Source organism: Nerophis lumbriciformis, linkage group LG13, assembly GCF_033978685.3.
Source record: "Nerophis lumbriciformis linkage group LG13, RoL_Nlum_v2.1, whole genome shotgun sequence".
In the NCBI taxonomy this organism is placed as follows: domain Eukaryota; kingdom Metazoa; phylum Chordata; class Actinopteri; order Syngnathiformes; family Syngnathidae; genus Nerophis; species Nerophis lumbriciformis.
The window spans coordinates 34240421-34266104 of NC_084560.2; the positions used below are offsets into that span (position 1 = coordinate 34240421).

The following is a 25684-nucleotide window of genomic DNA, read 5'->3' on the forward strand; positions in this document are numbered from 1 at the left end:
GCAAAAAGCCATTACCGGACATCCCTAGTTAGTTTGTATGTTTAGCACCTAGCAATGCTGCGGATGCTAATAGTGTCACAATAAAGCTACATCCGTTTAGCACTCAGCTTCTAAAACTTATTGCTCATCCTCTTTGTGTTCAGGTTCAAAAATTTAAGGTTCTGGATCTGTATTTTTATTACCGGGTTTGAGTGGCCATCATAGGCATCATGTTCCCGGGTTGGTTTAGTGGCCTAATGAAAAAGGGTATAGCTGCAGTCACAAAGGGTGACGACAACGCAAGTTAACCGTGTCTTGAAGACACGGCCACAGTGGCGCTGACAACACAAGAGTGGACACTTGATTTGTAACGTGATCCAAGATGGCTAATGCAATCCACCACGGTTGTTATTGAATTGGATGCAAAGCTTTGCACAGTACTGAATCTGCACTTTTAAAGGTTTTTAATGATTTGCTTTTAATGTCTGATTCTGGCAGCTCTGCCATTTTAGTGCTTTCAGATCTTTGACACAGTCGACCACACAATTCTTTTAGATCGCCTGAGAGACTGTGCGGGTGTCAGGGGGACTGCATTAGAGTGGTTCAGATCCTACCTGTCAGAAAGGTCCTTCTCTGTCAGGCTGGGGGACGCCACCTCTTCTTCTGCTCCGCTTTACTGTGGTGTCCCCCAGGGATCTATTCTAGGCCCCATCCTGTTCGCTCTATATCTCCTCCTGATTGGAGAGATTTTTAAGAGGCATGGAGTGTCTTATCACTTTTATGCAGACGACTGCCAAATTTGTATGCCGATTTCAAAAGGCCACGGCCCCCTGACACCTCTTCTCAACTGTCTATGCGACGTCAAGGTTTGGTTAGCCCAGATTTTTTTAATAATGAATGAGGGAAAAACGGAAATTTTAGTTTTTGGTCCGGCCCTCACTGACTTGGGACCATTGCAAAATTATGTGTGAACAAGTCGTGCATGCTTTTATTTCAAGTGGCCTGGACTACTGCAATGCACTTTATGCTGGCATTAGCCAAAAAGCTCTCTCCCGGTTGCAGTTAGTCCAGAACGCGGCAGCACGACTTTTAACAGGGGCCAGGAGACGCCAGCATATAATCCCAATCCTTGAGAGTTTGCACTGGCTCCCTGTTCATTTTAGAATTGATTTAAAAACCTTGCTGTTTGTTTTTAAAGCTTTACATGGACTGGCACCTCATTATATCTCGGACCTAATCCAAATTTACAATCCTGCGCGCGCTCTCAGGTCCGAGAGCCAGCTCCAGCTCGTAGTGCCCAAGACCAGACTTAAAACCAGGGGAGACAGGGCCTTCTCTGTGGTCGGCCCTAAGCTCTGGAACACTCTGCCCCTCCATATTCCAACTGCTCCCACAGTGGAGTGTTTTAAGTCTCGTTTTAAGACCCACTTTTATTCTCTGGCTTTTAACACTACGTGAGTTGTGTGGTCCTCTGTGTTTTTAAAATTTTGATTTCTATTTACTGTTTTAATTGGTTTTACCCTTTAAAATCGTTGTTAATCATATTTATTTTATATTGTTTTTAATTGTGTTTAATATTGTTGTGCAGCACTTTGGAAACATTTTGTTGTTTAAATGTGCTATATAAATAAAGTGGATTGGATTGGATTATTGTTCTAGAGTTAAATGTATTGCTTTTTCGGCTGATTATATGCAAGCCAAGCCCAAACCTAACCCTAACCGTAACTTATTTTCAGCCGTATTTTTTAAATTCATTTCTGATTCCCATGCTAGTTTTGTCTCTCCAGCTTCACTTCCGTCCCATGTGCTTAAAGTAGCAGTAGAGTGGAAAAACAAGTTGCCTCTATATTAAAGCTATTATTCATCTATATCTGATTTATGTCACCAAAACGCTTCCAAAGTTTGTAGGTAAACAGAAATTATCAAAAATGTATCAATTTCACAGAGATTCCAGAGCCATTTTGAGAGATAATGAGGAAGCCGGTCACGTGATTGTGTGACTTTGCGTGAGGAACCACAGATCCCTTCCCCATCAACAACAATCCTAATCAAGCAGACTTTGTGAGAGCCAACAACAATTACTTTGGGAAAATTGATGATCCAGAACCTTATATATTTGATCCCGAAGACAAAGAAGATGAGCATTAAGTTTTAGAAGCAGAATGATGGATGTCGTTTCATTTTGACACTATTAGCAGTAGCAGCATGCTAAACATACAAACAAATCATAATAAACCATAATAAACAAACACTTAGTGTAATATTTTCACTCTCGCCGGTATGTCGACCGACGGGATGCTCACATAATTTCTTAGGCCTTTTTTATTTATGTGAATCAATCACAATCCTCACAAAGGGTTAAAAAAAGCATCTTTTGGGGTCTTTTTGCCACCTTGTGGGTTGTGAAAGTGGACCAGCCTGTTGGTCCATGGCCACATTTGTCTACTAACAGGTGAGAGATGCATGAAATATAATCTAGAATATACTTTTAGCAAGTTTGAGACTAAGCAGAAGCAGCCGTCGGCTCAGTGTGTCAACAATAGCAGCTTAAGCTAGCGTTAGCTCACTGCTATTAATGCACCACTAAAATAGTCCGTCTGCGTTAGCGCTTGTAATAACAATATCACTAATTTTTGGTTAATTTTCAGGTCACGACATGTAAATGAAGTATTCTGGATGTTTTTAGAGAGTATAATGGGCGTAAGAGAGGACCTTCCATCTGTTGACTCAATTGTTAGCTATTTTTTTTACAATTTTGAATGCGTAAAAAAGCCAAGCGTATGTGTTCTTGTCTTACATAAAGATTGTGAATGATAAACACCACATCTCTTTACAATTTGTGTATTTCCAGTATGACTGATCTAATAATATGGTCAGAGTGCAGAAGCGTTACTACACTCATGTCAATCTCCGAAAATAGCCGAAAGTATTCGGAGCGGAATATTCAAAATGGCTGACTAAATTTGTGGCATTTTGTGACGAATAAACTGTGTTTTGTCCATACTTTGCGGTAAATACAATTGGATATGGTTTAATGGTTACAGTGCAGCCCAAACAAGCACAATTGTTTTTCCACTCTGCCAGTACTTAAAGTGGCCGCAACTTAGAGTTCTGAAGAACCAATTGTTATTTTGTATTCATATAAAAACGATTAAATAGTGACGTCACAAGCGAGTTTCACCACAGTAGCCAACACGCATCGAACAGTACAGCAGACTAAAGTGAGTGTAATGTACGTCAGTAAAAGTTTTGCACAAATTTCTTTATATTGAACAATTTGTTTTTGGTAACACTTTAGTATGGGGAACATATTCTAAGTAACAAAGACTTAATTTAGAGTTAATTGGACACTAGGGGAACATATTCTAAGTAATAAAGACTTAATTTAGAGTTATTTGGTTAGGGTTAGGGTCAGGGTTAGAGGGTTAGGGTTATAATAAGGCCATGCCGAATAAGGCATTAATAAGTACCTAATAATGACTAGTTAAGAGCCAATATGTTACTAATTTGCATGTTAATAAGCAACTAATTAATGGTGAATATGTTCCCCATACTAAAGTGTTACCATGTTTTTTTTACTGATGCACAAAATGAACCGTGCATGAACATCACCTTGTTCAAACAACAAAACCAATACAGTGCATAAACTCACAATAAATTACACACCTGCAAACCAGTCAGCTGTTGCCATATCCGTAATACGCTGATAGGAAGAAGTTTGTATTTACACGATGAGTTGGGTGTGTTTTGACCTCCGCCGAACCCCTGAGGCCGACTCACCGAACCCCTAGGTTTCGATTGAACCCAGGTTAAGAACCACTGACCTAGAGTCAAATAGTGTAAAAATACGCGTGTAGATTGTCAGTCATCAGGTCATATAATCCTCACAGTGTGAATGGAAGGAAGTCTGAAGCATTTTCAACAACAAAAAAAGAGTCTAGTTGCCTCCATTCCACCTTTGTGGAAAGTATAAAACTCCTTTCAAACAAATTAAAAAAGGCCACAGAAATTAGGTCGACCATCCCTGCAAGGTGTCCCTTATTATTTTTTTCCAGGGAGTTGGCAACACTAGTTGGCAACTAGCACGCTTATCGCTAACTGCCAACTAGCGCCGCTAACCGCTAGCTGGAAACTGGTGCGCTAATAGATTACTGAAGGCTAGCACTCTAATCACCAGCTGGGAACTAGTGCTGCTGATTGCTAGCTGACAACGAGCACCCTAATCATTAGCCGACAGCTTGCGCCACTAATGGCTACTAATTAGCATGCTAACATGATAATAATAATACAATTATTCATGTTTTCATTCATGTTTCTTAACTACGCTGCGCTGTGTTGGATCAATGTTCATGTGTATCTAAAGACATTTAAAATGTGTGGAAAAATGTAATCAACCAAAAATTTCACAACCTCTGCAGATCCCTTCCAAGTTGACCCCCATTGAAAACCTCTAAGTTACTAATTTGTTCATGAAATGGATCCTCGCACAAACACCTTTCATTCATGAATTATGAAGCATTTATTGATATGAATCCATTACATTTTTTCCACCTGTGGCTCCTTTCTCTCTTGCCTAACAGGACTCCATGATGCGTCTGATGGATCCGATCCTCATGTCAACGGGACCCGTGCCCATGTCTCTCATGCTCCTGTACTCTCCAGGCCTCAGGTACAGCATCCTGCCTCGGTACTGGGGCTGCTCATACATCAGCCAGTGGCCCTCCATCACCTGGGCGGAGAGGCAGTCGGACATGCGCAGGCGGTCCACGATGTTGTCGCAGTCGTCCAACAGCTCGTTCATCTGACCTCCAAAGTTCTCCCTCTCGTAGATCCTCATCCTGAAGGGGCCTCGGTGCTGCAGATTAAGAACGTTAAGAGCTTTCGCTAGCGGTTGCTGATCGGAATGTTCCTGGCGTCCTTACCATGGGGATCGTGCGGCAGGAACGGATGCAGTCGCTCAAGCTCATGCCCATCAGGCGCTGGTTGTCGGGGTACTCTCCCCTGCGCACCAGCATCTGGTGGCCCATGAAGTTGGCCCGCTCATAGACCATGAAGCAGCCGCTCTCCACCCGGCACGAGTTGCAGCGGCTCAGGAAGGAGGTCAACTCGGCGCAGTCGTTGCTGGTCTCGTAGGAGCGACCCTGGAAGTTCCTGTCCTCGTAGAAGATGATCTGGAAGGGCAAAGAACAATAAGAATCGCCACCGCTACCTTTCTTGTAGAGAACTGGCTTCCCTCTGGCTTACTCTGCCCATGTTCGCGTCCGATCCTGTCCTCGATTGCACTGCTGCTTCTCTGCCCGGCCGCCGAACCTTTTATAGGCGTCACGATAGCCAAACAATCTATGGAGCCATTGTGCGGAACATACTTACTCAGCAGCCTCTGATGTTTGTCCAATCGCTCTGTAAGTGCTTATTATTCCACTGTATGCATCTGGTCCGGTGCCAATTGTGACCCGCTCTCCTATGGGGCGAGGACGCTTCAGCCGGGCCTCTATTGTATTCGCTCTGCCGAGCGCTTTGTTGGACCCCGGCAACTCTGACACCTGACTGCCAATCATCGCATTGTGTCGGCCGAGAGACGTTCATACTGTACTTCGTACAAATCTGCCTGGAATTTCCAGGATTGGAAAAAAAAGCCGTTTATGACTTTATGTATTCAGTGCGAGCGCTAAAAAGCACTGAAGACCCCGGCACATTCTGAAGTGGATCCGACATTTTCCCCCTAGTGTACATCTAAACCTCCTTCTATAAGCCCACACGGTTGGTCTTCTCTTCTATTTTAGTCCAGTCACACATCTATAGGCTACTAGCAGCTACACAACAGCTAAGCACACAATAGCACACAAGCTATACATATGAAAGAAGTGACTTTACAAGCAAACATATATTTCTGGGCTTTTGTTGCCAGCTCATCTTCAACCGCGTCCGCACCGCTGACAGTTGTAGCGTGCAGATTAGCGGTAAATGCTGAGGCTATTGGAATGACAATGATGCTCTGGCGGTGCGCTACGCGGCGGCAGTATAAATCTAGAGCGGCTGTGTTGGGAATGTTCTGATACACCGTGAGCTAAAAAGGTGGTGTGAGGCCCAAACATGGAATCTGCGGGGAAGGTAGGAGAATTTTGTTTTTATTTGCCATTTTGAACATTTCAAACCTACAGCATATATGTAGCTTATTCAACTGGAGGCCTGGGGGCCAAATCTGGCCCGGTAATGACACCATTATGGCCCCTGAGTTCAGTTCAAAACTATGGATACAAACATTTTTGCATCAAATTCCTAGCAACACTAATGAGCTCCTGTTGTAAAGAGGAACTTGTAGCTGTGTAAACACATTAGCAGATCCTTGCATTGACCTCGCTAGCAATCATAGAACACTGGGGTCCGAACTTGTGATTTACACAACTTAGACGTTCCTCAAGGCTCCGCTTTAAGTAATCTCCTTTTTGGCAGTTAAAATTTGCTTTTGTATTGTGATTTATGTGACTCAGGTGTTTCTGTAGCTTGTTTCTACTTCAGATGGAGTCAGTAGTCATTTGTTCAACTTATTTAGTTACACTCATGGTGTTCCTCAAGGTTCCACTTTGGATCGTCTCTCTTTCATCATCTGGGCTATTTAACTGCTGGCCAGTGAGTTCGATACAAAAAGAGAAACTCACAACTTTGCAGAGGGTCTTTAAAAACAGCGGAACGTTCCTGTAGCTCTGACAAAATAAATCAAATGTCCACTGTAGAGGATGCTAGTTCTCCGGAATAAACAAAACAGGACAAATAGTGAAGGTTCTTAGATTTCTGGAAATGTGGCCCCCAAAACAATTTAGTTTAATCCTCTTGGCCTACAGTATAACCCAGTGTTTTTCAACCACTGTGCCGTGGGATTATCTAATTTCACCGATTTGCGGTAAAAAATATTTTTTGCAAACCAGTAATTATAGTCTGTAAATGATGTGTTGTTGTTGAGTGTTGGTGCTGTCGAGAGCTTGGCAGAGTAACCGTGTAATACTCTTCCATATCAGTAGGTGGCAGCAGGTAGCTAATTGCTTTGTAGATTTCGTAAACAGCGGGAAGCAGCGTGGAGGTAAAAGGGTGTCTAATGCTTAAACCAAAAATAAATAAAAGGTGAGTGCCCCTAAGAAAAGGCATTGAAGCTTAGGGAAGGCTATGCACAACGAAACTAAAACTGAACTGGCTACAAAGTAAACAAAAACAGAATGCTGGACAACAGCAAAGACTTACTGTGGAGCAAAGATGGCGTCCACAATGTAACATCCGAACATGACATGACAATCGACAAAGTCCCCACGAAGAAGGATAAAAACAAAGTAGATGCGGGAAATATCTCTCAAAGGAAGACCTGAAACGGCTCCAGGAAAATACCAAAAAAAGAGAAAAAGCCACCAAAATTGGAGCGCAAGACAAGAACTAAAACACTACACACAGGAAAACAGCAAAAAAATGCAAATAAGTCACGGCGTGATGTGACAGGTGGTGACAGTACACCTACTTTGAGACAAGAGCTATATTGATGCATGGTTGGTTATGGTTTAAAGTCATATCCAACAATTGCGACAACGACTTTTTACTGTCAACTGAGTTTCGTTGTTTAATGATTTCTGCTGGTGGTGTGCCTCCGGATTTTGTCAACACAAAAAATGTGCCTTGGCTCAAAAAAGGTTATAAATCACTGGTATAACCTATCATAATCCTCAGACACCATGCAAATGCGCCCTCAAGTGGCGGTCAGTCAGTAAGGCAAGGCAAGGCAAGTTTATTTGTAGAGAACAATTCAATTCAAAGTGCTTTACAGAAAGTTACAAGAAGACAACCATAGAAATAAAATAATCGTAATTCAAGTTATTATCATAAAATAAAATTATCACAAAGATAACCGCAATTCAAAATAAAATCCAAGCGTGTAGATAAAACACTTTCAGTTGTCATATGCACAATTAAATAAAAGTGTTTTCAGGCTGGATTTGAACACCAAAACAGATTGTAGGAGCATAAAACTCAAACGCAGTTTCACCATGTTTGGTTCAGCAGGAGACCACTCCCTGAGGTTCTCAGAGGTCGAGATGGTTCTTATGGCTCTGTACCGAGGATGTCGTTGTGGCTTGTGCAGCCCTTTGAGACACTTGTGATTTAGGGCTATATAAATAAACATTGATTGATTGATTGATGGCTCTAACGCGTCAGAGATGTACTTGACCATGAAGAGACTTGTACACAAAGACAGCTGTTGTAAAGTCTATTCTCTAAGCACTGGGCTAATATGGTTGTATTTCCTGTTTATAACATCAATCCCCAACAAAAACTGGAGCTTCTTTTCTTCATGCAGTTAACTAGCTGCACACGCTGGAAACGAGTAGCGAGGGCAGAATAATGACTTTATTGACAGTGCAGTGTGAAAGTTTTACTTTGCAATTAAGAAAACACGGTCTCAAAGAAATATAACCTGCGGAGGCACTTTTTGACGAAATATACCCATTTCTGGTTGTTGTTCAGATAGTTTAGCATATATTGATGGATTTATATTGTGTATATAGTGTTTTTTTATTGTAGAAAAGGTATCAAAGTGGCCCTCACAGCCTTCAATTTTTATGTAGGTGACCCTCGCTGGAAAAAGTTAGGACACCCTTGGATTAGACAGTTGATGTGCGCGTTTGAGACAAACTCCATGGGTCAAAATGTGCAGGCATTGGACAAAGTTGCACATAATTTGCGTTGAATTGCCGATATTGTGAAATCCTGACTGATATATTCATAAGAGTCGGTATGTTTTCACTGCTCAACCACACTCTGACTATTTTGCTTCTAGATCACATTCTACCAAGACCAGAACTACCAGGGGGACTATTACGAGTGTAGCAGCGACTGTCCTGAACTGAACGGTCACCTGAGTCGCTGCAGCTCAGTCAGAGTTAAGAGCGGGGCCTGGGTTCTGTTTGAGAGGCCTAACTACCTGGGCTACCAGTACGTCCTGACCAAAGGGGAGTACCCGGACTACCGCCAATGGATGGGTTACACCGACAGCGTCCGCTCCTGTCACGTCATCCCAAATGTAGGATGGGTGAAGACGCTCTCGGACGTCTTCAGACAACCACGTCAAGTCTGGACTTTGTCTTTTAGGTTTCCGGCGCCTTCAGAATCCGCGTCTTCGAGCGTCCTGACTTTGGCGGTCAGACGCTTGAGTGCACGCAGGACGTCTCCCAGCTGTCCGACCTTTGGCTCCAGGGGGCGGTCCACTCGGCCCAAGTGCAGGATGGCGCCTGGGTCCTCTACGAGCTTCCAGACTACCGCGGACACCAGTACCTTCTGGAGAGGGGACAGTACCGCCGCCACACAGAATGGGCCGCCCCGGACTCCACAGTGGGATCCCTCCGGCGAGTCCTCTGCGTTTAGATGACCTTGTTCTGGAATTGTGACACAACGTGACTCTGCGCAATAAAGAAGTGGTGTAGGAAACATTTGCCGGTGTCAAGTTTTTCGGCATGTTGAAAGTTCATAGCAGTTGTTGTCGATTAAAGCTCAAGAGATGAACCCTGACATGACTGCTGATCAGGACCACCCCTCCTTGAAGGCTACGCAGAACACATGCTTCGTGTAGAACTAGGGATCGTATTGTATTGTTGATAATAGAGGTAATTGTTATTATTCATTATCAATAGTGCTATTTCTATTGATATTCGTATTGCTCCATTTGTAGTGAAATAATGTTCATTGTCATTTCTGTATTATTATTTATTTCACTCACTGCTTCTTTGCTATCACTTTTACCATCATATGTCCATCATATCCTATTTGCTGATGTAGTTCTATTGTTGTTGTTGTTGTTATTGTTGTGTTTGCTGTTGTTGTTTTTGTCTCTCTGTCTTATCCCCCTCTTGTCCCCACAATTTCCCCCTCTGTCTTCTTTTTTTCTCTTTCTATCCCCTCCGGCTCCGGCCGGCTGCACCAAGTAATAGTATAAATCCATTTAAATAAAGTCAAATACAAATAAGGCAACAAGAGAATTATCCCACAAATTGTAAAGTAAATTTGTACAGCCGATATGGGCATCTACATCAACTATATGATTTGCCTGAGAAGATGGACAGGACAAAAAAGAAAAGAACTAGGGATCGGTACTGAATCTGTTACTTTCATAGGAGCTACCAGGTACCGATTCACATTAAATCAACGGTATTTTTCTATATTTTTATTTTTATTATCATTATTGATTTATTTTAATTATTTTTTTCATATTTAATTTAATTTGATTATTTTTGAATTATTATTGATTTATTTTAATTATTTCAAATATTTTATTTTATTTTTATTTTTATTTTTCCATATAAAAAAATTTTCTAACACGTGCCATCATGGCCAGTTGCAAAATGTTACTGAGGATACAATGTTATGCAGAGGTGTACTTATAACAATTTAATAAATACATTTGACTATTTTTAGCCACGGTGTTGAATGGAAGCGGGGGAAAAAAAGAAAAAAAAAATCCTGGGAGAGGGTGGGGGGTGGGGGGGGGGGGGGGGGGGCATAGCAGAAAATAATTGAGTAGGGTTGCTCGAGCTAATGATACAATTTTGTATGTCAACAAAGCAAAAAGAAGACACTCAAACGTACCGTGAGGCTCCACTTTTCAAAATATGCAGGCTCGATGCTATTTTACATTGGGTGTTTGCTGTAGGCATGCTAAAGATTAGCATTAGCGATTTTACATGGCGATTTCAACACTTCCACATTTGCTAATCAAAACATCAAATAAAATGCATATTCTAGCCAAAACAGCTGGTGTGTACTAAGAAAAATACCTACAGTACAAACACTTTCAAGGACTCAACAAGAAACAAGGCCAGCAACACGCTCTAGCCTATACAATGCTGCCATCTAACATCTTGGAGTTGCAACTTCATGCACAGTCTGCTAGAAAATAAAATACGAGCACAACACTTGCAAATGAGACACGTACGTCTAAGAAAACAAGAGAACAACTGGACAGCACAGCTCAGCGTTCAATGTTAGATACAAATAAGAACATTTATGAACACATTTGAACACACACTAAAGTACACAAAAGGGTACTCGTATTGTTGAGAATTGGGACTGTGTCTATTCTAATGTGAAAGGTTAGTGAAATATATAAACTGTGTAGAACAGCTTGAAAACAAAACCATGTTTAGAAGAAAAGAAAGTTAATGAGTGATATATCTCAGCATATCCTATAATACTATATCCTCTTGTATTTCAAAACTAATTTTGATGCAAAACGTTTATACATTTGAAAAAAATATAATCTTAGGCTTTTTAAAGCGATATACTTTGAATCGTGGAACTGTTTAATACCCAGATAGCAGGATGAGTACAAAGATGGCCACCGCAACCAAACCGTAACTTAGAATGGTTGGTTGAGTAGCTCTAGCGGCATAATCAGACGTCATAAATTAAAAATTTGTCCTGTTAGAAACATTTTTTAAAAGTGAGGTCCCTGTCCTTTTTTAGTACCACATACAACCACATGCTTGTTACATAACATAACCTAATATAACATATTTCACTGTTGATAAAATACATAAACTGCATAAAACAGTCCAAAGACAAACCATGTTTATAAATAAGAAAAAAAAAAGTTTAGCAATTCATTCCTAACATATTACTATCCTAATGTCTATTTACTTTTTTCCACAAAACTGAAAAAGTGGCTTGAGAAAAATCAGAAGTGTGAGCACTAGAACTGGATGTAGTGTGGACAAATGGGGCCAATTATTTTCAATGTGTTTTTATTATTGTACTTGTCTTAATCCTTTTGTATGTGGTTTACACTTTTCTCAACTCTTTTAAAAAAAATCTAACCAAGGACAAATTAACCTGTGGCTAGAAGTCTTATGTACTTTGACATAGTGTGGGGAATGCATATATTTTTAAGAGTGATTTCGTTATTCATAGCCATGTTTAAAGCAGCTAATATTTTCCCATGTGTACACTTTGTGCTTGAATCTTATGTTAAGTTAAAGTTCAAGTACCAATGATTGTCACACACACACTAGGTGTGGGGAAATTATTCTCTGCATTTGACCCATCACCGTTGATCACCCCCTGGGAGGTGAGGGGAGCAGTGGGCAGCAGCGGTGGCCACGCCCGGGAATCATTTTTGGTGATTTAACCCCCAATTTCAACCTTTGATGCTGAGTGCCAAGCAGGGAGGTAATGGGTCCAATTTTTATAGTCTTTGGTATGACTTGGCCGGGGTTTGAACTCACAACCTACCGATCTCAGGTCCGCAAGTAAACTCTGTGCCTTACCTTGAAGACGTTGGAATGTGTATCGGGAGTATGATATACTCCCTTTTTACCTCATCTGTATTACAACAATGAGGCTGTATTCCTTTCTGGGCGGGAGGGAGTTGTTTTCGTACTCAATAAGCTGTCTCTTCACGTTTGATTTTTAGACCACTTCTAGATGCTGCTATTAACACACTGCAAGACTGGTCTCCTAAATATTTAGTAAAACTTGATAATATTCCTATTCTGTCTTGATGGTCCTTCTTACTCAACATATATGTAATCTGAAAGAATTTGGGATTTACCAGTGACTTTTATTCCATGAGAGGAAGACTGGTCTGACACAACAGTAGCAATATTTAACTGTACTGTCCCTGTCAAATAAATACATAAATAAAATAATTTAATAAATAGTACACCTCTAAACGTCAAAAATATTTTTGATGCAAAAAGTTTAAGCGGATTAAAAATATATCTCATAGGCTTTGTAAATCTATCTAAAATACCCAGATAGCAGAAGGAGTACAAAGATGGCTGAGGTAACCAAACCGTAACTTAGAATGGTAGGCTGAGTAGATATAAGGCAATGATGCAATCACCGCCAATGTAAATACAGCAACGGTACAATTACATGGACTGCCGGCAGTATTATTAAGAGATTATTATGTGACATCACGGATGCAACAATTCAATGCATTACACATTATGCAGGTAAAATTCAGTTGTTTGTAATCATACATTTTACCAGCAGGTGGTGTCTTCTGCCTTGTCTCAAGTCAATCAACACCTCATGAGGTTTCCTCCAACCATCACAAGTAGGTGTGTCCAAGACTTTAGTCTTTAATCAATTAAATCAGTGGTCCCCAACCTTTTTGTAACTGTGGACCGGTCAACGCTTGAAAATTTGACCCACAGACCGGGGGTGGGGGGGCGTTATGGTTTTTTATTTTTTTATTATTATTATTTATTTATTTTCTGTCATAAAAAAATACAATCATGTGTGCTTACGGACTGTATCCCTGCAGACTGTATTGATATATATTGATATATAATGTAGGAACCAGTAATATTAATAACAGAAAGAAACAACCCTTTTGTGCTAATGAGTGTGAATGAGTGTAAATGGGGGAGGGAGTTTTTTTGGGTTGGTGCACTTATTGTAAGTGTATCTTGTGTTCAGAGCCGGCCCAAGGCATAAACGTACTAAGCGCTTGCTTAGGGCCCCGCGGCCACCAGGGGGCCCCCAAAAGCAATTAACAAAAAATTCTTATTTTTTATTTTTTGCATGTACGGAGTCTGACCAGGCCCGGCCCTAACCAATCTGGCGCCCTAGGCAAGATTTTAGGTGGCGCCCCCCCACATCGGCAGTGAAGTGTATATACTCACAAGAACCCGAATAGCTTTGTCTTTGACCTTTTTTTTTTACTTACAACTATACCTAATATATAAAGGGGTGGAAAAGTGACTATTACCTGCCGGGCAAACATTAGCTAACCAGAAGGCAATAACAATGTAAACAAAAAACACCTGCTTGAGAGAGACCTAATACAAACATTTATATGCACGTACAACACTTAGAACTTTTAGCATATCAGTATGTGGAATTAAATTATGGAATAGATTAAGTAAAAAAGTTAAAAATTGTACTGATATGATCCAGTTTAAGAGGTTGTTCAAAATAATAGTGCTTACAGAGTACAAAGAAGAAGAATTATGAGAAATACTTTCAACCTTATTGAAAATAAGATATTCTTCATCTCAGTATGTTAATAATGACTGAATTAATTAATTAATTACATATTACAAAACTGTTGTATACTAACTCATAGATGTTATTTTATTATATAAAAAGGTCAGTAAATGATTCTATATATTTGTAAACGCTTTGAAGTGGGAAAGAGGTAGGATTAAATAAGCTTTGCTTCTTCCTACTCCTTTTCGGGCATGATGTAAAATGAAATGATATGAAATTGTGTGATGTATTATGATGTAAGTGTGTTCATGTTCGAAATAAACTAAAGAAAGAAAGAAATGTCCCTGAGGAATGTAAAGTGGGAGTACTGTAATTACCTAACGTTACATTATTATTTTCCGTAACAATTTAGCCCCCTCCACAATATTAACCCGACGTTAAAACAGAACTAGCTATTTATTGATTAGCAATTGCCGAATCATGTAACATTAGCTTAATGCTAAAAAGCCAGGTTACTATCACATTCTGTAACAGACAAATAATTTCATGTAGGCTAACGTTACCTACCTGCTACCTCTGTCTTTTCTCGTTTCTCCTCCTCTTCTTTTCTCTTTTTTCTTCCCTGGGGACCTGACAGTTTTGGCATCTTGTGTTGATTTTTTGATGTGGGGACGTCCAAAAAGAGTCACGATACGGGAAGGGAGGGGGCGCACCGTGCGGGGGAGGAGGGGGTGGGGGGGGGGGGCGTAATGTTGTAACAAATAATATTTCTATTAAATAGGCTTTACTTTGCATTTTAATTAACGTGGGATTATTTTTTGTATTTAGAAATAATAGTACCAACTTTTTTTCTTTTTTCTTTTTTTCTCCCAGCATTTGTGGCACTGGCGTGGCGCCCCCTGATGGACGGCGCCCTTAGCATTTGCCTATACGGCCTATGCCACGGGCCGGCCCTGAGTCTGACTGATGATTTCTAAATGATCAAAGATACATTATTGTACAAAAACACAATTTTAGGTCAACAGAGTGCTGCTGCTGATCTAGGCCTAGTGATTCTTCCTGCCTCTCTTTAAATGTAAAGCTGCCTCTGCTGCACCTGTGACGTTTGCCAGTGCGCACTGGGCATCAAAAGCGCAGATAGAGGCAAACAATGTCACAAAAAAGGACATATCCTTCAGGTGCAGAAAAAAGGAAGAAGAAGAAAGTGGAAGAGGAGAAAAAAATGCCATGATAAAGGTATGTTTGCATGACTTGGTAATAAAAAGTTTATCAAAGAGATTTGTAGCTGTAATTAGCTTTAGCTAGGTGACGTTAGCTAGCTAGCGCGGTGCTAGCAATATGTTTTTAGCATCAGGTTACTAGTGAGATATATTGTTTGCACAAATTAGCAGCAGAGCACGGTAATTTATGTGAGTAAAATAAACATTATTTTTTTTACATCAATTCATAAGTTATGTGAAACTTCCCCAGGAGCATTGTTAAAATACTTTGGAGGCACAGAATCAGCCCAGAGCCAGTCCACATCCTCAGGCTCAACTGTGAGTGATGAATCAGGTGAGGAAAAGACTGTCACCATACAGTATACATTTAATTTCTTCGTATAAACATTACACCCAAAGGGAAATTAATATAGTCAAAGTATCTCATTAATATGTGTGCCTATATGTATGTATGTATGTATTTCATCTTAGGTCCATCTCCATCCTCTACAGTGCTCTCTCACACACCTCCATCCTCTGTGCCCACTGTCCCCTCCATGTCTAAAACCACAGCTGATTTATCTAGTAAGTTAACTGCAAAACACCCTTTATAATTGCTCATTGTACTGCAGAACATTCTGAGATTAATAATTATGTCCAACAGTGCAATTTAATGACCTTATAGGTCCTTCTTTTTTAGTCATTGTCTTTCTTTGGTCACTTCCTCAGCAACTTCCACCACAACGTCCCCATCACACCATGGACCATCATCAGCTTCGCCAGTTGACCCAGCTGAGTGGCCTTCTTTCCTCTCAGATTCAGACAGGACTGAGCAGGTGATCAGAGGACCACTGTCTATTAAGGAGAACTTTTCATTCCCCAAACGGCATGATCGCCGAAGTTTTCATTATCATTATACCTACAGACAGCTAGTCAATGGGGAAAAAGTCAAGCGTAGCTGGCTGACTTATTCAAGAAGTAAAGATGCAGTCTATTGCTTTTGCTGCAAATTATTTTCCAAAAAGTCCTTGAAACTGGCAGCCGAGGGACAGCGGGATTGGGTCAACATAGGTGCACTGCTGAAACAGCATGAAATCAGTGAAGATCATTGTAGCAACATGGTGAAATGGAAGGAATTTACCTTGCGTCTTTCAAAGGGGAAAACTATTGATGAATTTAACTTCAGTAGACTGCGCTCTCTTTGTACAAAGTAAACATTAAATATGAACAATTAACTAAAAATATAAACTAGTAATTACATTTTAAGATTAGGAACCATATGTGGCACTCTGGACATCATTCGTTCATTCATTGGTATTATTTATGTTCTTAACTGGGCCACCCCCATATCTTTATAAATGACATGTCATTTGTAAAGACATGCCAGGCTGACAATAGGATAATGTAAACAACACTGCCAGAGCCGCAATGAGTTTATAGTAGGTGTGTGAATGATCAACAATCAATATTATTGGCAGAAATAGAGGGCCCCAAAATCAAATTTTGCTTAGGGCCCCATGGAGGCTTGGGCCGGCACTGCTTGTGTTTTTTAAGTTGATTTAATAAAAAAAATTGAAAAAATTTAAAAACAATTTTTTTCTATTTATTTTTTTATTTTTTAATTTCTTGTGCGGCCCGGTACCAATCGATCCACCGGTGTTGTACCGAAATCTGTTACCCATCGGAATTTGTAACTCCAGGGGGCGATGTTCCCATGGCGTTTGTTTGATGGTTAAACGGCAAACCCAAAGAGGAGGAGAAGAAGAACGCTTGCTTAATGCTGAAACGTCAGTTGTCAGAATTTCAGCATTAATACATTTCACATTTTCTGGAAATCAATGACTTACTTTCATTATAGTATGAGTCCATTGTATCAGCTGTTGATTCTCTCTCACACACATACATTTTCCAATATAGACAAGGCTATACATGTATATGTGTAATTTATTAATGCTGAAATTCTGACAACTGACGTTTCAGCATTAAGGATAGTTTACGCCATTTACGCAAGCGTTCTTCTTCTCCTCCTCTTTGGGCTTGCCGTTTAACCATCAAACAAACGCCATGGGAACATCGCCCCCTGGAGTTACAAATTCCGATGGGTAACAGATTTCGGTACAACACCGGTACCGGGCCGCGGCCCGGTGGTTGGGGACCACTGAATTAAATCAATCAAGGTGATGTCACATTTCCGGATGACTCAATTGACGCTGCCCCTTTAAATCCTGGCGCCACCTGTCGAACATCCTCCTCCCCAGTTGTTGCTAATCACTGTGGCCCCTGTGCTCTGGTTGCGTTTTTATGGTCAACTCGATCTACGAACGAGGAACAAACCTGCTTCCTGGACATTGTCTTCATCTTTAGTTTAGACCCCTCGTCAGCGGTGAGTCAATCTATTCTTTGATTATTGGTTAAACAGTGCAACCGTGGCAGCATCCATTCAAAGTCAATAATGCTACATGCTAGCTTAGCGTCCGATCGAATTACGTCTGTATACCTTAAATGACGGTCTAATTTACGGTTACGTTATAGCCGAACATTTTACCCAGATGTATAATGTTGAAAGGACTTCCAAGTTTTCTTTTTATTAGGTCCATTTTATTGTTAGATTCCTCCTGCAAATGATGTCGATTTGGCATTGCAGTTTGTAATTGTCCTCAAACAAATGAAAGCACACACCTGTTGCTCAAACATGAAAGTGATATTAACTTGATTAAAACTGAATGTGTGTGTGTGTGTGTGTGTGTGTGTGTGTGTGTGTGTGTGTGTGTGTGTGTGTGTGTGTGTGTGTGTGTGTGTGTGTGTGTGTGTGTAAATGTGTATATATATATATATATATGTGTGTGTGTATGTATATATATATATATATATATATATATATATATATATATATATATATATATGTGTATGTGTGTGTATATATATATGTGTATGTGTGTGTGTATATATACATGTATGTGTGTATATATATATACCGGTATGTGTATATATATATATGTGTGTGTGTGTGTGTGTATATACACACATACATATGCATATACACACACACATACTGTACATATTTGCATATATATACACACGCATACATATATGCATATACACGCACACACTTGTATCACAAAATCTTTTATTTATATGTATATATGTATGTATATATGTATATATATATATATATATATATATATATATATATATATATATATATATATATATATATAATTTCTCTTACGCTCCCTTTATCTATGATCCATCATTCAACCACTACTTATTTATAATCCATTTTCCAACCATTCAGTTTTCTTTTGTCCTCACACGTTTAAAGACAAGGTCATGTGTGTCTCTTTAGTATATGCAGGGTTTTCGCTTACGTGTCACCATCTTCATCTCACGCAGCCTCAAGCTTGTTTTCCTGACGTCTCCATGTCAGCCTCATTTGCATACAAGAGGCACTTTCCTCGTCAGCCGACAGGCAGCTCAAAACTGCATCTTTAAGTCCCGCCTTGCACTTTAGACACTGACTACTGGTGGAAACCACAGGAAGTATTATGAGAAGAAACTAGCTACTTTGGTCACAATAGTATTCTTAGCTTCACCACAGAGCAGTAATCTATACTTCCTGTGACATTGAAAAGGTAAAAGAAAAAATGTTTTGACTATCCGTAAAATAATGTGTATGAACCAAAACATAGTAAATATATTTGTTCAATTGATGTATAAGTAATATGAATTTTGGTCTAAAAACTGAAGATAAAGGTGAAGTTATAACACTGAAACACCCTCAGAAAGAGGTGCTTTAAGACAGGCTAGCTAGCTTGCGGCTAACATCCATCCACAGTTGGCAGTGTTTTAGCTACTTCTAAATCACTAATCCTGGCCTCCATGACGACAAAGTAAGTTTCTAACTATTAACTGTCACTGGAGGACGAGGAATAGCTAAACATGCTTCACTACACACCATAGGTGGATACAATAGCTAACAGGCTTGCGCTCCTCAATGTAAACAAATTCCATGGGTCGATCTACACCTGACATCCACTGTAATGATACCAAGTACAATAGTGTATCTAGTCTTTACTACTATAATTATATTGATATTTTTTATCGTCACAAAAACATTTTTTTTTTTTTAAATTCGTATTATGTTTATATACTCAGTAAATACGTCCCTGGAGATGAGGACTTTGAATATGACCAATGTATGATCCTGTAACTACTTGGTATCGGATTGATACCTAAATTTGTGGTATCATCCAAAACTAATGTAAAGTATCAAACAACAGAAGAATAAGTGATTATTACGTTTTAACAGAAGTGTAGATAGAACATGTTAAAAGAGAAAGTAAGCAGATATTAACAGTAAATGAACAAGTGTATTAATCATTTTTACAGTTTTGTCAACATAATGTAGACAAAATAATAGAATGATAAATGACACAATATGTTACTGCATACGTCAGCAGACTAATTAGGAGTCTTTGTTTGTTTACTTACTACTAAAAGACAAGTTGTCTCGTATGTTCACTATTTTATTTAAGGACAAAATTGCAATAAGAAACATATTAAATGTACCCTAAGATTTTTTGTTAAAATATAGCCAATAATGCAATTTTTTTGTGATCCCTTTTATTTAGAAAAGTATCACAGTATGGAAATACATTTTGGTACTGGTACCAACAACTCTATTAACAATTATTGTGTCCCTGACAGTATCATTCCAATATGGAACGCCTCAGATGGCTAAAGCAAACACTGCTTTATGACGAAGGAGACGACGAGAACATTTCCAACACAGCAGCTCTTAAACCACACACACACACACACACACACACACACACACACACACACACACACACACACACACACACACAGATGGAGGGCAGTGTTTACAGTGGCGTATGAGGGGGGATCCTGGGAGGCAGCTATTTTTAGCTCTGGTTTCATCATTCCTCCCCCTGCTGGAGCTCCGTGCTGCATTCTAATGAAGAGAGCTGCACTTTGCTGAGAAGACTTTGGCACTCGTCCCTTTGCCTTGGCGCAAGGACGGAGCGAGCTGGACGCGATGGCGGCCATTAAATATGAGATCTTGACGGCCGTATGCCCGTTTTGTATGCAACTTCCCGTCTATAAGTGTCCCTCTTCAGTCAGTTATCAGCCTTGCACACGGACTTGCAGGAAAGCTGCTGGTCACCTCAGGACATGGTCTATCGACAGAGCTCACGTTGGGAGTCTTTTCATGTTTTGTGTCTTTTCAAAGAGAAGATTTTTCCAAATTAGATGTTCCATGCGTCCCCGTTTGAATTGGCAGCTGAGGTCTTGTGGGTCAAACCTAATTTCCTGAGGAGTCCTCTTCTGTGGTCCAAAGAAAGCAATAACTTGGATCAGTAGAACCAAAAAAAGACGACGAGGGGCCTCGTGGGGTCGCACGAAGAGTTCACACCACCCCCAAAAAATGTCTCCAGACCCGTTAATAACTCTGAAATAAAATGATCACTTTTACAAATACGATTACACAGGGCCGGCAATAAAACGATATCAGTAAATATTGCGATAGACACACGTAATCGATATCAATCAAAAATGTGTTCGATAAAACGGTCGATACATTTTTTTTTTCTTTTTCGTTGGAAGAAAACGGCATGAACAAAAGGCACTCGCTGTCTGGTAACCGAGCAACACAGGAAGTGATCACTGATCAGTGGACGTGACATGCCAACAGCCAATCTGGTAGCAGTATCAACTATCAAGTTTGGTTGTACCGTTTTATTGTCTTGCTGTTGATTCTTTGCATGGAGTGAGAAGAGAAAGTCAAAATTAAGAAGTTGTGGATAAAAGAGGAAAAGTCACCTGGACAGTATAGCACTTTTTTGGATATTCTTTAAAAAAGGACCATAGTCCGACGAAATGTTTACATATTTCCGATTTTTGCACCTTCATTTTAAGAATGTATTGTTAAGTGTTCAATTTGATTTTACTATTTTGTTTACCATGATTGAGTGTTTTCCATGCTTGTGTTGACATTTCATTTCTGCCTTGATAACTGAGGGATTATAATCTGAAGGTTAAATTTGAAATAAAAATGTTTACACTTAATATATTTTTGTTTCCGATCTTTATTTTAAGGTGAGAAGCTCTAAACAGAACCGGTGACAAAGGGCAGCTCTGGCGGAGTCCACACCTAACTGGTAATGGGTCCGATTTACTGCGGGCAATCATACAAGGAACAGACCGCCATATCATGCGGTCGGTCCGATACCCCGTACTCTCTGAGCACCCCTCACAGGACTTCCCGAGGGACACGGTCAAATGCCTTCTACAAGTCCACAAAGCACATCTAGACTGGTTGGGAAAACTCATCCTCGAGGATCCTGTCAAGAGTATACAGCTAGTCCACAGTTCCACGACCAGGACGAAAACCATACTGCTCCTCCTGACTCTGAGGTTCGGAGTACACCTGAATAGACCTTACCAGGAAGGCTGAGGAGTGTGATCCCACGATAGTTGGAACACATCCTCCCGGTTCCCCTTCTTAAAGACAGGAACCACCACCCCGGTCTGCCAATCCAGAGGCACTGCCCTCGATTTCTCACTGGCACTCATCGAAGGCGGACACTCCCTTTCCCTCTCCCTTGTCTCTCCTGCTTGCTTCTTTGTTTTGTCTTAACTGTCTTCCTGCCTCTTTTTGCACTGCTCTCTAAAATCTGAAGAGTGGAATTGATCAACTGTCCTCTCAACGATATTGATAACATCTCAGGTTTAGAGGAACCGGCCTGTATTGATGGAACGGTTGTTGCTGAACACACGACGGACTCTTGGGAGAAGAAAGGGACCCTTTCAGTCGAGGACGCTGAAAATATCTACTTATTCGTAACCATGATTACAGGACATCTGCTGATTCGAGTAAGCTTTGTTGGTCTGTCGTTGTTCTGCATCGACAAATTGGAAGATCCTGGCAGTCGTTCAAAGTACCCTAAAGCTGCCACAAATGATTGGAGGATGGGAGCAGAACTGTGGGCAGTCAGACTTTTGCCATTTTGATTGCAATCTTTGGCGACATCTTTGAGACGCCGGCTGCTCTGATGGTGAAGTATGATAAATTTGAGGACCAGAAATAGACAATTAGAGTGAAAAATGTAAATGTATTTTCGCCCCCTCAAACAAAAACATTCTAATTCGGATTGTTCTGGCTGAAAGTGACGTGGCAAGGTAGTTGCTTTTGAGACTCTCCCAGAGCACAGTGCAGCGAAGACGCAACAAACTTCTTCCCTGTCTGTCATGGACACACACCTGCTGTTGTTTTTGTTAGACTGACTGGCACGTTTGTGGGAGCACCAAGGTCGCGGAACAGAGACTTGCTGCAGGCTTACACAAAATACACGCCACACACACATATCCCACGCCTTCGACCCTTCACCCCATGTGGTAAGACAGAAACGGAGCAGCGCCCCTAGTGGCTGGCAGCTTCGGGCCGGGTGCCCGCCCCCTCACCCCTCGTTGCAAGTCTCGAGTTGTAGTCATAACTTGTATATGTGCTTTATTATGGACTTTTTTTTTTTTTTTACTCATCCTCCCCCACGTCAAACTTTTTACCACCTTTTACGGTACGGCGACCATCAGCGCTCCTGCTCTTTAATCCTGTGCAATGTGTGTCTAATCTTGAAAGGGTTTGTGCCAAAAATGCAATTTGGTCGTACTTGTACAATGATAAAGATCCATCCATGTCCACGCAATTTTTGTCAACCACGACAGCCCCACAGCATCCAGAGTCCAGGCATCTCATCCACCCTCGGGGCCCTGCCACCGAGGAGCTTTTTAACTATCTTGGCAACCTCAGCCTCAGAAATATGGAAGTCCACCGGAGTCCCCAGGCACTGCTTCTTCATAGGAAGACGTGTAGGTGGGATTAAGGAGGTCTTTGTAGTATTCCCTGAGTCGAGGTCAGCAGCACACCATCCCCATGGTGTTGACAGTGCACTGCTTCCCCCTCCGAAGACGGTGGATGGTGGTCCAGAATCGCTTAGAAGCTGTCCGGAAGTCGTTTTCCATGGCTTCTCCGATCTCCTCCAATGTCCGAGTTTTTGCCTCCGCGACTGCCGAAGCCACACACCGCTTGGCCTGTTGGTACCTGTCTGCTGCCCCCGGAGTCATTAGATGCATCAGCCAAAAGAACCCAATAGGACTCCTTTATCAGCTTGACGGCATGCCTCACCGCCACGACAGGCACTGACCACATTGCGGCCACAGATCAGATCAGCCGCATCGACAATAGAACATGGTCCACTCAGACTCAATGTCCAACACCTCCCTTGTGACATTTTCAAAGTTCTTCCAGAGTTGGAAATTGAAACTCTCTCTGACGGTAGTTCCCAGCAGACCTTCACAATGTGTTGGGCCTGCCAGGTCTGACCGGCATCCTCCTCCCACCAACAGAGCCAACTCACCACCAGGTGCTGACCGGTAGAAAGCTCTGCTCCTCTCTTCACCCGAGTGTCCATAACATGATACTGCAAATCCGATGACCCAACCACAAAGTCGATCATCAATCTGCGGCCTTAAATGTTTATTCTCTATAATTGTATTAACTTTGACATCAATAATATATATATTTTAATGTATTTTAGAATAGAATAGAGCATTTTTATTGTCATTGTCCGACAACAAAATTGCAAAGACCCTGTTGGTGGGCATGTCTGGTATAAATACAAGTACATATCCATCCATCCATTTTCTACCGCTTATTCCCTTTGGGGTCGCGGGGAGTGCTGGAGCCTATCTCAGCTACAATTGGGCGGAAGGCGGGGTACACCCTGGACAAGTCGCCACCTCATCACAGGGCCAACACCGATATAGACAGACAACATTCACACTCACATTCACACACTAGGACCAATTTAGTGTTGCCAATCAACCTATCCCCAGGTGCATGTTTTTGGAGGTGGGAGGAAGCCGGAGTACCCGGAGGGAACCCACGCAGTCACGGGGAGCACATGCAAACTCCACACAGAAAGATCCCCAAGGCCAGGATTGATCCCAAGACTACTCAGGACCTTCGTATTGTGAGGCAGATGCACTAACCTCTCTGCCACCGTACATATATAAAATCAAAATACTGAGGCATCCATCAATGTTTTTGCATCACAAATAAATAAAAAAGCAGCAGATAAAGCATGTATCATCATGATTGGCAGTAAGTGCAGATCTGGGCAAAATGCAGTTTACATGACAAACTGGAGCATGCACAGGTCATGCAGGCCATATCGCCATTGTTGACACATCTATAATTATTATCATAAGCCGGATTCGCATATACTTGTTGTCGGGACGCAGTTCTAAGAACTACCACACTCGAGTTTAGTTATAGGAACTACCCTTCCCCATAGGGACTTTTCCTTTTCACGTTCGCACACAGTTGGGGATGCTGGGAAAACATGTGACGCATATTATCCGCCTGCGACCCGTGACGTATTACTTTAGATCTATACCCATGTCTCACGATAAAAGCTTGGGCTTTTATCGTGAGACAGGTACAGGTGTCATTTTCAGATTGAATCCTGAGAGCAACAATTTCATTTCCCCCAACTGTTTACTAACTGTTTACTAACTTTCAAGCTCCTGCAATGGTGGGAAGTTCTTGTCGTTCATCACTCTCAGAAGCCCCGCGCCGGTGTCCTTTGTTGCGGAGTAGGCAGGTTGGTGGCCCAATATGAGGTCCAAAGTGTCGAACCATTTGCTTGTTTTTCTGTTCGCCCCACTCTGGTTGTTATCGTCCTTGATTTTTTTTTTAGTCATGTTTCTTCATCTTCTCCCTTCACTGCTTCGTGGTGTGGAAAATCCCTAACATTTTAAAATGAGTGCTTAATATACCAAATATTTTAATGTTCCGCTGTGAGCCTTCAACCCCCTGCTGAATCTCCTCTGTGGAATAGGCAGCAAGGAGAGCTTTGACCTCCTCGTCGGTCCATTTATCGTTGGCTGTGTCCATTTTTCTTGTTGCGATCTCGTAAACAACTCTGCGGGACTTTTTTAAAATGGCGGGTATGTGTTGTTGCTAGGAGAAGCACATATCTGGCAGGAGGCGTAGCTTATCAGTTCAACCAAACACCTACGTATTTTAGTCCCTGCCTCAGAGTAGGAGTAGGAGCTAAAATTGTTCTAGGATCTGAGGGCTGTAGTCCCAAGTTCCCGTATGTCGGAACACGACGAAAAACGGCCCGGGGACCAAAAAGGTTATAGAATCTCCAAAAAGTCCCTATCGGAAAACGACTATACAGTGGTTCTTTAGAAAGACCACACTTTAGCCGTGTTCGGGCAACAAGATGGCGCTTTAATGGTCGTATTTCAGGGGGGAAAGGAGCGCTAATGGTCAATTAACAAATTAGTGATTCCCCTTAGGAGGGAAATTGTCTTTCATTTCCGCCGCAGCTGCTGGATTTATTTCAACATCCTGATGGACTCCTGCATAATGTGGTTAGCATGCACTCGCGTCGCCGTCTCCAGAAACTCAAGCACTTAGTGCACGCTGATGTGGGAGAGTTTGGAGT

General features: G+C 41.2%; 3 protein-coding genes across 3 annotated transcripts in view; 2 read left to right on the forward strand and 1 right to left on the reverse strand.

The window, feature by feature from the left end:
• Positions 1 to 4474: 4474 nt before the first annotated feature.
• On the reverse strand, positions 4475 to 5308 carry LOC133613418 (gamma-crystallin M3-like). The gene is made up of 3 exons (XM_061970945.1): positions 5224 to 5308; positions 4902 to 5150; positions 4475 to 4834 (listed from the first exon to the last, which is right to left on the reverse strand). Exons 1-3 carry the CDS (start codon positions 5230 to 5232, stop codon positions 4553 to 4555), a joined length of 540 nt encoding a protein of 179 aa, XP_061826929.1. The 5' UTR covers positions 5233 to 5308; the 3' UTR covers positions 4475 to 4552.
• Positions 5309 to 5926: 618 nt separating this feature from the next.
• Positions 5927 to 9444, forward strand: LOC133613419 (gamma-crystallin B-like). Its single transcript, XM_061970947.2, has 3 exons — positions 5927 to 6090; positions 8798 to 9040; positions 9109 to 9444. The coding sequence occupies exons 1-3, from the start codon at positions 6073 to 6075 to the stop codon at positions 9379 to 9381; spliced, it is 534 nt and encodes a 177-aa protein (XP_061826931.2). The 5' UTR covers positions 5927 to 6072; the 3' UTR covers positions 9382 to 9444.
• A 7774-nt stretch (positions 9445 to 17218) lies between these two features.
• The window catches only part of dgkg (diacylglycerol kinase, gamma), a 112090-nt gene continuing 103624 nt past the window's right edge, over positions 17219 to 25684 (forward strand). Inside the window, exon 1 of the mRNA XM_061970949.2 lies at positions 17219 to 17529. The gene's annotated coding sequence lies outside the window, so the exon portion shown is untranslated. The remainder of the gene's footprint in view (positions 17530 to 25684) is intronic.

Excerpts from the sequence above, each read along its gene's own strand:
- LOC133613418 (XM_061970945.1), bottom strand. Across the intron at positions 4,835-4,901 it reads CCTGCCGCACGATCCCCATG|CACCGAGGCCCCTTCAGGAT; the intron begins GTAAGGACGCCA and ends CTTAATCTGCAG.
- LOC133613419 (XM_061970947.2), top strand. Across the intron at positions 9,041-9,108 it reads CCTGTCACGTCATCCCAAAT|GTTTCCGGCGCCTTCAGAAT; the intron begins GTAGGATGGGTG and ends TTTGTCTTTTAG.